A 13239-nucleotide genomic window follows, 5' to 3' on the forward strand; every position below is an offset into this window, starting at 1 on the left:
GGAATGGATTAATCCATTTTGAATGACTTTCTATGGGAAAGCACGCCTCGGTTTTGGAACGCTTTGGTTTTGGAAGGGACTTCCAGAACAGATGAAGTTTGAGAACCAAGGGACCACTGTATCATGATATGGACTTCAAACCAGGGTATCTCGCTATATTGCTCAGGCCTAGTGGGGAGGGGGCTAGGGCCAAGTGGGGTGGGCTGAGAAGGGGGCAGGGAAGGAGGTGGGGGCACAACAGCCGGCCTACCTGTCCGGGTGCCCCAGCTCCAGCAGCGCCCGGCACTGTCGTGACAGCTGAGCAATGGTCTCGGCGTAGTTCTCCACCGTCTGTTCCATCATCAGGTGTTTCTTCAGGAGCTGGAGGGTGCTCTGTTCGTCCTGAGAGGACAGAGGAGGGGTGTAAGGACACCGGGAGAGCCAGAGGGGAGCCCAGCCTCCTCTTCGCACAGTGGCCTGAGATCCTTAAGGACCTAGGGATCCAGATAGACTGCCTCTGGGGCTAGAGGTTCCATCAGAAGAGCCCGGATGCTGCACCAGGCCAAAGGGGGACCTAGAGCGCAACATCCTGGTTGCACAGGCGTCCCCGTGGGAAACTTGTAAGCAGGATTCGAGCACCAGAGCAAACTGGGATGTGGTACGTAAGTAGCAGTCAAGTACAACATTCCTTATTTTCCTAGAGTGGTCATGCAAGGGGATGTTTGGACCAGCCAGTCAAAAACTTCCTGTTTCCTCCTGGGCTGGGACATTCTTCCTCTTGCATGTGACTAGAGGTGGACGTGACCTTACCTGTCCAGGTAACAAAAGGACAAGGCACGCAGCACACTCTCTATTGGACTTCGCCGTTAGAGCAACAGCTATCCTTTTTTGCAAGAGATGCTCTGTTGGCTTTTCGAAGCGACTATCTCCATATGGGTTAGACTCACATGTACATACAGTGGACCCTCCAGATATGAATTAAATTCGTTCCCGGTGTCTGTCCAGAACCCAAAAAGTCCATAGGCAGAGGTGCCGCTTCTGTGCACGTACGCAGCGTGATTGAACGCTTCTGCGCATGTGCGCATGGCAAAATCCAGAAGTATACTCTTCCGGCTTTGCCGCGTTCGTAACCCGAAAGTTTCGTATCCAGAGCGGTATGTAACTAGAGGGTCCACTGTACTTCTGTAACTAAGTCTGCCTTCAGGGACCCATCTGTGAACTGATGATGCTGTGAGTAAACTACTTTTATATACAGTCATACCTCAGGTTACAGCCGCTTCAGGTTGCGTTTTTTCGGGTTACGCACCCGCCAAAACCCGGAAGTACTGGAACGGGTTACTTCCAGCTTTCGGTGGTTGTGCATGCGCAGGAGCGCTAAATCATGCTTTGCGCATGTGCAAAAGCGCCGAATCGCAACTCGCGCGTGCCCAGACGAGCCACTGCGGGTTGCAAACGCTGTGGGTTGCGAATGTGCATTCCACATGGATCTCGTTCGCAAGCCAAGCGTCCCCTGTATCTTAAATAAGATTGTGGCGTGTATATTCTTTTAAGAGGGAAATAAGAGATCTTGCCAGGAATCTACATTGAGAAGCTTACACAAGCTTGCAACCAGCTACCTGCTGTGTGTTTAAAGGGGAATGTTTAAAACTCTGCTAAGTTATGGACTCTGCTAAATTATTTTGACCAAACTGCAGGAGGCAGCGGAAGACAGGAGTGCCTGGCGTGCTCTGGTCCAGGGGGTCACGAAGAGTCGGGCACGACTAAACGACAAGAAGTTATGGAACTTCCTAGCGCAAGTTGGGAAGGATATTAACAAACAACGTATCTTCTCCTGCCTCCCTGAACATTCCCACACAACACCCCCCCCCCAGAAGCCACGGAGGCAGAGCTGAGTCTTCTCCCCCGTGAATTTCTCCCGTCCCGGACCAAGGGATGGGGACTCGGCCTGCCCAAGGCCTTCTGAGAAGCCTTTCCAAAGGCAGCATCCTTGGGCGAAGCTGCCCGCCTCCCCCCCGGCCCAAAATGTGGGGGTCCCCAGGCCCCCCTCCCCACCTTGCCCTTTTCCTCGTTCATCATGAAGAGCTCCTGCTCGCTCAGCCAGGCCTCCACCTCAGCCACGTCAAAGTAGAACTGTTCCACCTGGTAGGTGGCGTCCAGCAGGTGCTGCCGCTGCTCGGTCTCCTCCTGGAGGGCGCCCCACATCTCCGAGAGCTTCTCCAGCAGCAGCCGCACGGGGTCCACCTCGGGGGTCTTGATGGTGGCGATGCCCCGGGCACGCTCCAGGACGTCCTCCACGCGGGGCTTGTGCACCTGGATCTCTCGGCGGAGGTTCTGGCGACCGGGAAGAGGGAGAGGCTTTCAAATGATTATTATTATCAAGGGTTTTTAATGTTTACACCGGCACCCCACTGGTCCTCCAAGGAGCTCAAGGTGGCTTTTGTGGCTCTTCCGCCTTCGTCATTCAATCCCCACAACAACATCCCAGTGAGGTAGGCTGGGCTGAGAGTAAGTGACCGGCCCCCAAGGTCATGGCCAAGGGCAGGATTGGAACCCGGGTCTTCTAATCCAACACTCTAACCCAGGGCCGGGTTGAGGTTTGATGCGGCCCTCAGCTCTTGAAGGGAATGGGGTCCTTTCTATGTCCAGCTGTCCTTTGTCCACAACAAATTGCCACTGTTTTTTGTCTTGAATATATGCTAGATGGTCATTGATGGACCTCATGGGTATCTGAAGCCCTTTGCCCATGTTGCCCTGCAACTACTCCATGCAGAATGTCGCCACCCTATATATAGAAAGGAGCAAACCAGGGATATTTGAGGGAGCAGGCGAGCAGGAGGGGCCCATGACTTACATCCTAGGAGCCTACGCAGCACAAAACATTGTTGCTTTATGTAGGTTTTATTTTATTTTTATCTTATATTTTGGAAATGTACATCCAGTTTTTTTCCTTTAATTTTTTTTTGGGGGGCCCCCCAAGAGAGTGGGGCTCTAAGCTACAGCTTGTTCAGCTTATATGTAAATCCAACACTGCTCTAACCACTACACCATACTGTCTCTATATGGCCCAGAAGGAACTGTTCAGATGGTGAAGGCGGCTCTGAGTTCAGGGCTCTCCTAGGCCACCAGCCCCTGCTTTTCTGAATCCAGGACAAAACAGGCTCCCCCCATTGTTCTTCCCCCCTGTCCTGGGGCTCCCCAGCACCTCCCACACACTCTGCCCCCCCCCGGCTTCTTCTTCGCACCTGGTTCTTCTTGATGAACTGCTGGACCGTTTGCAGGTTGCTCCCGTGATCCTTCAACGTGGCCAAGGGCAGGCGGTCCTGCACCCAGATCTAGAAGTGGGTGGGGGAGAAAAACAAAAGTGCCCCCCCCCCGTGAGTACAATTCCTAAAGGCATCATCGAGGTCTACAGAGGTGGAAGAGGGACAGCCCCCCCCCCCCCGGCATCCAAGCCAAAGCACAGGTGGAAAGAGGACCCATCACATTTGGGGGGACTCATCGCTTTCCCCGGAGACGCCTTACTCCCAACGGCTCTATTTCCAGCAGAGAACGTGGCCCCCTTCCTCTCCCTGCTGCCTGGCCCTGGCTTGTTGGGGGCAGGGGCTGGCAAGTGGAAAACTGGCCCAGGAACCTGCTCAGCCCAGATTTTTGGCCCCTTCGTTCTACATGGCTGCATGTAAGCTGAGGAAGAGCCCTGTGCAGCCTGAAAGCTTGCTTCTGTGGGATGTAATCCACTGAGAGCAGTCAAGCACAACATTCCTTGTAATGCTAGAGAAGACATGTGGGGGTCCAGCCAGGCAAAAACTTCCTGTTTCCGCCTGGAGGGAGCATCCTTCCTTTGCATGTGACTAGAGGTGGGAGTGACCTCACCTGTCCAGGTAACAAAGGACAAGTCACGCAGCGCTCTCTCTCTCTCTCTCTCTCTCTCTCTCTCTTTCTCTCTCTCTCTCTCTCTCTCTCTCTCTCTGACTTCCTTCTTCGTTTGACCAGCTTCTAGCTAGAACTAGCTCTCAGGTAGCAGAGGCACTGGGATCATTCCTCAGTATGGGGTAGATCCACATGTACATATTGGTAACTAAGTCTGCCTTCAGGAATCCAGCTGTGAACTGATGTGAGTAAACTTCTCTTATTAACTCTGAATAAGATTGTCGTGTTTCTTCTTTTAAGAGGGACTCAGGGAATTTACCAGGAATATACAATTCAATCTGAGCCAGGCTGAATTGTATAATAGTGAGAGGCTGACACAAGCCTGCAACAAGCTATCTGCTGTGTAAAGGGGAATATAAAACTCTGCTAAGTAAAGGAACTTTCTAGGGCAAGTTAGGAAGGATATTAATAAAGAATATATCCTCTCCTGCCACCCTGAACATTCACACATCCGAGTTATGCATTTCCTACAACAAACAACTTTTATTAAAAAATAAAAGGTTTGGAGGTATATGTGATTTTTTGCGGAATCCTTGGAACCCAAACCCCGTGGAAGATGCGGCCAGACTATGCTCCTAGTCAGTCCTCACAAAGGCCACCGTCCCCCGTGATCCATGCTTCTGGTCTGGTGGCGCCACTGTGACTTCTGCAACCTCCGTCAGACAAGCCTGACCTCCAAAGCTCCCAGGAAGCAGACTTTGCCCCCAACCCCAAAGGCTGTGAGCCCACAATGCGCTCGGGGCCGCTCTTCCTTGCAGGGATATGTATAGAAACTAGGAGAGGATATATTCTTAGATATTATCCCTCCTTACTCACATCTGTGAGATCCCCTTTGCAGCAAAATAAGGAGGCTGTCGATAAGCTAGATTTAGCCTTTTAAGTAATCCAGGATGCTTCACTGCAGACTGGATTTCCTGGTATTTCCCCCTTTTAATAAACACACTGTATTTTTCTGTGTATAACACCCCCCCCCCCGTGTATAAGACACCCCCTATTTGGGGGGATTCCAAATAAAGAAAAAGGGGGGAAATGCCCAGAGTTGTTGAGCAAATGCCTGCAGTCCAATGTCCCCTGGCCGGAAGAAGCCGCCAATCGCCTGCCTAATTGTGCAGTGACAGCCAATCAAGCCCAGCCCTGGCTGCAGAAACCAATAACATGCCCAATAGCCGCAGACACTATCTGGCTCCAGGAACAACATATAACGCCCCCCAATGCACGACCCATGTATAAGATGAGCCCCAAATTTCACCATGATATTTTATAAAAAAAAACACCTCGTCTTATACACAGAAAAATACGGTATATTATACATCATACAGTCATACCTCGGGTTACAGGCACTTCAGGTCGCGCGTTTTCAGGTTGCGCACCACGCCGAACCCAGAAGTACCAGAACGGGTTACTTCTGGGTTTTGGCGTTTGCACATGCACAGAAGCACTGAATCGTGACCCACGCGTGCGCAGACGCAGCGCTGCGGGTTGCGAACATGCCTCCCGCACGGATCACGTTCGCAACCCGAGCGTCCACTGTAGTTTAGAATAGGACTGGAGCGGAAACTCCGACTCCGCAAATGTCCTACATCCCTGGTCATTGATGAAGCACGCAGAGAAGAGATCACATAGCAGGGATCACAGAGAGAGCAGGCCAGGACGCTTGTGCCCCTTGACCTGCCTGGACACGAGTGGCTCTCACAGGCAGGATTTTCTGCAGACCCTGCGAGATCTAGCTTCTTCTCTCTGCTAAGTGCCTTTCTAGCAATCAGTGGGGGATGTGGTACGTAAGTAGCAGTCAAGTACAACATTCCTTGTTTTCCTAGAGTGGACATGCGAGGGGATGTGAGATCCAGCCAGTCATAAACTTCCTGTTTCCTCCTGGCCTGGAGCACCCTTCCTCTTGCATGTGACTAGAGGTGGGCGTGCCCTTACCTGTCCAGGTAACCAAAGGACAAAGGCATGCTACCACTCTCTCTCTTTGACTTCCTCCGTCGTTGGAGCAGCTTTTAGCTAGAGATGCTCTAGCCAACAGAGGACACTGGGATTATCCCCATATGGGATAGATCCACATCTATACATTTGTAACTAAGTCTGCCTTCAGGGATCCAACTGTGAACTGACGATGTGAGTAAACTTCTTTTATATACTTTACACAAGATTGTGGCGTGTTTATTCTTTTAAGAGGGATATAAGAGAACTTACCAGGAACCTAATAGTGGGAGGCTTACACAAGCCTGCAACCAGCTCCCCGCCGTGCATTTAAAAGGGGAATGTGAAACTCTGCTAGGTAAAGGGACTTACTAGCGCAAGTTAGGAAGGATATGAATAAACCATCTATCCTCTCCTGCCTCCCTGAACATTCCCACAATCAGAAGTGCTCCCTTCTGAGGGCCTGGTTTCAGATTTGCCCCCTTCCCTCCTCCGCGCCCCACTTACGATCTCGTCCTCCAGGTCGTGGCTGACTTGGTGCACCTCCTTGGAGGCCAGCAGGATCCTCCGGCGCTCCTTGAGGGGCTCGATGAGGCGCACGATGCGCGTGCCCACGGCGTTCTGCCGCTCGTCCACCATCTCCTTGCTGGCCGCCTCCAAGGGCAGGGTGGCCACCTGGGCCTGCAGCTCGCCCACCTCCTTGTACCATTCCTCCACCTGCGTCTCCATCGTCTGCAAGACAGAGAGGAGGAAGAGGAAGAGGAGGAGGGGGCTGGGCCGGGCCAGGAGGGGTCCGCCAGTGGGAGGGCGGGGTTGGCCGCCCCCCCAGGAAGCCCGGGAAGAGGCAAGTGCGGGCACAAGGCAGGAGGGAAAACACTGGCCATGAACCGGACGGCCCCATCTCCTCTAAGCTCCCTGCTGGGTCCCTTTCCATGGGGCTGGCTATCTCTCGCCATGGCAGATGTTGCCCCTGGCTCCTGTCTGCATGCTCAAAATGGGAGGCCTGCGCACCATTCTCTCCCAGCCCAAGCCAGCCTGACTTGCTGTCAGCATCACCCCTCCTCCCTGGGAGCCGTGAGCAGCAAATCCTCAGCACCCTCAGGATTTGCTCTTCTCAAGGCCCCTAAAATCAGATGCCCAGAGAATGACTAAGGAAGCCTGCGGCTGTCCTGTCCTACACCTACGGAGCAACCTGGACCTCCACACTCCCCTGTCTGCACAGCAGCAGGATCAGGGCCATTACAGGTGCATTTGCTGAACAATGGCTGACCCACATGCTTGGGGGGGGGGTCGAAGAGTGGTATAGATGGGGGCCTGGCAACTCCAAGAGCCTTTGCCCCTGGCACCCACTTACCAGGGGAGCCTCTGGCCCCCGTCCAGAGGCCCCCGTCCAGAGGCCCCCTGTGCTCCCACTGGCCCCCCCCCGAGCCCAGACTACCAAGCGCAGCGTGTTGGGGAGGGGGCTTGGCGCCATGGAGGGAGCAGGCAGGCAGGCAAGCGATTCTTGGCAGCTGGCGAAAGTTCATGGGAAACATGAGAAACAGAAGAAACCAGATGGAGGAGAAACGAGGGGGAAGGAGATGGGGAGGGGTCTCTGCGTCATTCCGTCCATCCCCTCCCATTCCAGCATCTCCTTGGTGAAATGGGGAGGGGTTTGGGGCGGGGGGGGGGGAGGCAGAAATGCAAAAAAGGCGAGACAGATGGAGTCAAAGAAAAGGGCTACTGTACCGCCATGCAGCGTGATGAGACAAATCGCACACTAGGATGTGATGAGCAATGGCCGCCTCTGCACTGCCGGGGGCTGCTGGGGAGGGAAAAGGGAGAGGTTGGTGTGAGGGGGGAGGCGGCTGGGTGGTCGGCCAGCCCCCCTCTTGCCGGGGCTCTTGCATCCCCAGGGAGCCAGGCTGCCCCTCACCCTCCCCAGATGGCGCATGGCTCCCAGGGGGAGGAGGGGGAAGCAAGGCCCAGGCCCCCCACGGCCCCAGGGGAAAGCAGCACCCCCTGCCCCCCCCCGAGAGGCACTCACTCCATCTGCCCCCCCCCCCCCCGTGACTGCTTGGGTCTCTCACTTCATTGCAGTTCTATCCCAGCTGTTCCTCCAAGGAGGTCAAGGCAGCATACCTGGTCCCCCCCCCCATTTAATCTCCACAACAACCCTATGCGGGAGGCTGGGCTGAGAGGCAGGGACTGAGATTGAGGTCACACCCAGGGAGCTTCATGGGGGGGGGGATTTGAACCCTGGTCTCTCCCAGGTCCTCCTTCTCCTGCACTCTCTCCACTAAGCCACCACCGGCTCCAGTTTTCAGCTCAAGTAAAGCAAGAAGGATCGGGCTTTTTAAATTCAGAAGTCCCCCCCCCCCAGGGCTAAATGAAAGGTTGACTTTGCCTGGTGCTGACAAAGAGCCCCCCACCCTCCATTGCAGAGGTGTGTGCTGTCACACGGACCCACAAATCAAAGGGGAATCTTTTTTAAAAACACCCACCCTCTTCCCAGTCTCTCTTGAAAAGGGGAAGAGAGAGAAGGGGTGACGGCAGGATCGGCCCCCCTTGAGAGACCCCCTGTCCAGTCAAAGCAGCAGCTGCTTCTCTCCTGCCCCCCCCATTCAGCTGCCTTGCCCCACTCAAGGTCTGAAAACAGGAGGCCGTGATGGCCGCCATCCTGGAGAGGTTAAAAAGAGACCAAATCGTAGAAAGGCAGCATTTCAGGGAAGAGGCGCTAGCTTTCCGCGCAGGATCACTCACTTCCCTTCAGCGCAGAAAACTTGTGCGGCAGGAAGGAGGCTGGGCTGCAGCCTTCAAGCTTGAGATGCTAGCTGTCTATTTGGCAAGGCATTTCTTGGTACGGAGGGGCAGCCAGGAGGGGTCACCTGGGGACGTGGAGTGCGGGGCCACCAAGAGACAGATGCCCCCCCCTTCCAGCACAACTCAAGAGAACGTCGGAAGTTCAGAGTCTGGAGATTACCTTGGTTCCCAAACACCGAAAACCTGGAAGTAAGCATTCCGGTTTTCGAACGTTTTTCAGAAGCCAAATGGCTTTTGTTTCTGGGGCGGCTGCCTGCACCACTCAGGAGCTGCACCTTGGTTTTCGAACATTTTGGAAGTCAAACGGACTTCTGGAGAGGATTCAGTTTGGCGCTTTTGTTTTTGCTCTTTATTTTGTGTTTTTGTTTTTGAGGCTTTTTCACTTGGTTTGTTTTTGTGACTGTGGAACCCAGTTCAGCTACTGATTGATGGATTGTGTGACTGCAGACATGGATAAAAGCCCCCCCCCCCCATCCAAACAAGGACTACCATCAGTGCAGGTAAGAAGAAAAATAAATTTTAATTTTTATCATCTACCATGCTGTCTTATTTATTGTATGGTATCGTACATTATTGCTTTCATTTTATGGATCAATGGTCTCGGTAGATCCGTGTTAAATTGCTGTCTTAGAGGTTGCTTTTAAGTCGGGAACGGATTAATCCATTTTGCATGCCTTTCTATGGGAAAGCACGCCTTGGTTTTGGAATGCTTTGGTTTTGGAACGGACTTCTGGAATGGATTAAATTTGAGAACCAAGGTACCACTGTATAATGGAGCAGAGCAAACACAGTGGGGCTGAATCCTGAGAAGGCAGAGCTGCTGCAGGACTGGGGACCCAACCTGTGACTGATGGGGTTGCTGCCCCCCCCCAAAGATGCAGGTCTATAGTCTGGGGGTACTTCTGGAATTGCGGCCCCCAGGACTTCTCAGGTTTTGGTGGTGGCCAGACCTCTTTTTCCTGCTCTAACCCTCCGCAGATCTGGCCACGGGGATGGCAGGCTGTTCTCGCATCTCCTCTGGACTACTGCAATGCACTCTGTGTGGGGCTGCCTTTAAAAAGGGGTTCAGGAACTTCAGCTGATTCAGAATGTGGCTCCCAGGCAGGGAGGGAAATTGACCCCGCGAAACGCCCTCCCCCCCTTTTCCTGATGACCTTGGAAGCCCTTTGAGCGCCAGGTTGTCGGAAGGACTGCCCTTCCTGCCTCTATTTCCTGATTTTCTGTCCCACCTTCTTTCCCCAAGGAGCTCAAGGGGGCCTATCCTTGGTCCTCCTCATTTGATCCCCACAACAACCCTGTGAGGCAGGTGAAGGCCAAGAGAGGCAGCGACTGGCCCAAGGCCACCTAGTGAGCTTCACGGCCAAGTGGCGATTCGAACCCTGGTCTCTCCCAGGTCCCAGCCCTCAAACCCCTGCACCAAACTGTTGCCTCCCACGTCAACCTGCACCCTTGCCAAAGCCATCAGTCGGGGGCCATCTATCTCAAAGCCCGCCTTGTCGGGAATGGGGAGGGGGCCCCTTTGTGGTCAAACCCGGGCTCTGAAACGCCACCCCTTCGGGGAAGGTTCGCCTCACCTGCCAATGGCCAAGATTTAGCTTGCCAGAGCTGCCTCTGAACAGAGCACAGACTGCGCCAGGATTTGAGCAGATGCCTGACTTGCGCTGGGGCTGCTACAATTTCTTCCTGCCGTGTTTACGGAGCCTATTTCTGTCTTGTTGTTGTTATGCGTTTGGGGAGTCAGGGTTTTATTGTTCTTGTTAACTTGGATTTTATGGCTTCCTTCTTCTATCTCGGGAGCCTCCTTGGACTGTTTCCCCCAGGAAAGACGAGTTACAACTTTTCAGATGAGGAAGGGAAGGGATGTGAGCTGCAGTGGTCCAGCTCCCAGGCCCAGCTGGTCTCCCCCGTGAGCACAGCATCCCCAAAGGGTACAGCGAGGCTGGCAGGACCCAACTCTGGCCCCGGTCATGGAGGCAGCACACAAGGAGGCACAGGCCCACGGCCGGGGCATCAGGCATCTCCCTGGGCCAGGAAGGGATCCCTGGCAGGCCAAGTTTGTCCAGCGCTGCGGGTTCAAGAGATGCAGGGAGACGGAGGTGCAGAGATGAAATGGTGGAGGCAGCCATGCTTCGGAATCCCAGTTGCTGGAAGCCACAGGAGGGGAGAGGGCTGCTCTGGGGCTCGGATCCTGCTCGAGGGTTTCCCAGGTCAGCCACTGTGGGCTCAGGATGCTGGACTCGGTGGGCCCACTGCCCTGATCCAGCAGCCAGGCACTCAGGTTCTGATGGAGCCTCCAGATCCACAGGCAGTCTATCTTGATTCTTAGAGGTATTTGGCCACTGCTGGATTAGATGGGCCTCCTTTGGCCTGATCCAGCAGGCTCCTCTTATGTTCCCGTGGCCGGGGGTCTGGCTTGGCCTGGCTGCTCTGCAAGACAGCCCCCCCATCCTTCCCAGTGCCCCTCTGGAAAGCAGGGGTGGTATGGAAGGGTTCACTGGGGAGGTTAGCCTGACTCTTCCTGGTGATGGGGAGCTCATGAGCCGACAGCAGATGCCTGCAGACCCCCCCCCCAGAGTCACAGCTGCACAGCCAGTATTATGTGTGCTTTGCTGGAGAGAGCAATCTGCTCCCCACCCCACCCCATCCGGTAGGGTCCGTGCCAGCCCCCCAGAAACCCCTGCCTCTTCCCAGAGCCCCACCTCCAACATGCCAGCCCCATCCCCCCCACCCCCCTCGGGACCCACCTGGAGCTTCTTGAGGTTGCTGTTGACGCTGGCCAGGTCCGGGCCGGAGTCCACCAGGTGCAGCTGGCTCTCCATGCACAAGAGCCGCTTGTCGAGGTTGGCGTAGCTCTGCACCAGGTGCTCGGCCTTGGTGGCCTCCAGAAGCTGCCGCGCTTTGGCCTGGGTGGTGGACTCCAACTCGGCCCAGCACAGGCGGATCTCACCCAGCTTCTTCTTCACCGTCTCGGCCAGCTCCGGCTTCTCCGCGATCAGCTGCTGGCCTTCCTGGGGACAGAGAGCCGGGAGCCGTTGGCCTGCGCCCAAACCCTCTTTGCAGAAAGGGATCCCTCCCCCTGGCCCTGGGAAAGGCACACACTTCCTGCAACAGCACGCAGGACAAGGCAAGACAAACGCAAGACAAGGCCCTGGAGATGCGGAACTCCCTGCAACTGGACACCAGGCAAGCAATTTCCCTGTACTCTTTTTGGCGCCTCCTAAAAACATTTCTGCTTAGATCAGCCCTCCCAGATATGTAGAATGATGCTGTCTGTTTTAGTCTGTCCTTAATTTATTGCGGATTTTGCCTTTTGAATGTTTTATCATTTGTTTGTTTATTAGGTTTATATAATGCCCTTCAACGCAAGATCTCGGGGGTTTCACAGAATAAAATGCAGGATAAAAAGAAGTAAATAAGCAAAACAAAACAGCAAAACAATAACCCCTCCCCTTCCCACAAGCTGTAGAATATTAAAAGGCTGTAGAATATTAATCAGCCAAAGGCCTGGCTGAAGAAGCACATTTTTGCCTGGCACCTTAAAAGATATAATGGTTTTAAAGAGATGCTTTTGCATATGTAAACTGAGTTCTTTTTTTTTACAATCAAGCAGTGAATACCTTTCAAGAAATAAATAAGTAAAAATAAAAAAAAATGCAGGCTGTCTTAATGCTCAGCTACACAGAGAATACAGCAGAGGTATCAGATGGGGGAGCTCCATGTTTTGTCTCAGGGGCTAGTGGAGGGCCCCATGGCATCTCTCCCACCAAAAGAGCCATTTTTGCCAGCTGAGGGCAAGGCAAGGGGTAAGAGCCTGCCATGGTAGCTCCCTGGCCTGTGAAATGACCTCCCTCCCACCCCAGAAGCACCGTGAGAAGGCAGCCAAGGGGAAACAGAGTCTCAGAAGCCCCAGAACTGATTAAAGCCCAACGTGTTTCATGAATGCAAACTTTCTTCCTCAGGGGAAACCTCTAAAACCAGGAATAAGCTCTGAACAGAATTGTAACCAAGCAGCCATGACAAAACAAGAGAAAAATAAATGGATCTATCCTGCCTTGGTCAGACCACACCTGAAATTCTGTGTCCAGTTCTGGGCGCCACAATTTAAGAAGGATATTGACAAGCTGGAAGGAGACCAAGATCAAGGGTCTGGAAACCAAGCCTGATGAGGAACAGTTGAAGGAGTTGGGGATTTTTAGCCTGGAAGAGACTGAGAGGGGATAGGAGAGCCATCTTCAAAGATCTGAAGGGTTGTCACATGGAAGAGGGAACCAGTTTGTTTTCCTCAGCTCTGGAGGGTAGGACTCGAACCCATGGCTTGAAGTCACAAGAAAGGAGATTCCGACTCAACATCAGGAAGAACTTTCTGACAGTAAGAGCTGCTTGAGTGTGGATTGGAAGGTGGGACTCTCCCCCTCACTGAAGGCTTTTAAACAGAGGTTGGTGGCCATGTCTTAGGGATGCCATTGCTGTGGTTCCTGCATTGCAAGAGGGGCTTGGACTAAATGACCCTTGGTGTCCCTTCCAACTCTACAGTTCTACGTTTCTATCTTAGCAGGATGGGGGGGGGGCACACAGGACAACTCAGGAGGTTTAAAAGACATAGTCACC

The 13239-nt window shown here is 53.7% G+C and overlaps 1 protein-coding gene across 4 annotated transcripts in view; it reads right to left on the reverse strand.

The window, feature by feature from the left end:
• Positions 1 to 13239, reverse strand: part of SPTBN4 (spectrin beta, non-erythrocytic 4) — a 100564-nt gene that overhangs the window by 25845 nt on the left and 61480 nt on the right. For all 4 annotated transcript variants that reach the window (XM_081868614.1, XM_081868617.1, XM_081868615.1 and 1 more), the window contains 5 exons: positions 11376 to 11639; positions 6337 to 6561; positions 3222 to 3311; positions 2032 to 2310; positions 251 to 381 (listed from right to left, as the gene is read on the reverse strand). In XM_081868614.1, the coding sequence (XP_081724740.1) occupies positions 251 to 381; positions 2032 to 2310; positions 3222 to 3311; positions 6337 to 6561; positions 11376 to 11639 (989 nt within the window). The remainder of the gene's footprint in view (positions 1 to 250; positions 382 to 2031; positions 2311 to 3221; positions 3312 to 6336; positions 6562 to 11375; positions 11640 to 13239) is intronic.

Source organism: Podarcis erhardii (genome assembly GCF_964252035.2).
Source record: "Podarcis erhardii genome assembly, chromosome: 7".
Lineage (NCBI taxonomy): Eukaryota > Metazoa > Chordata > Lepidosauria > Squamata > Lacertidae > Podarcis > Podarcis erhardii.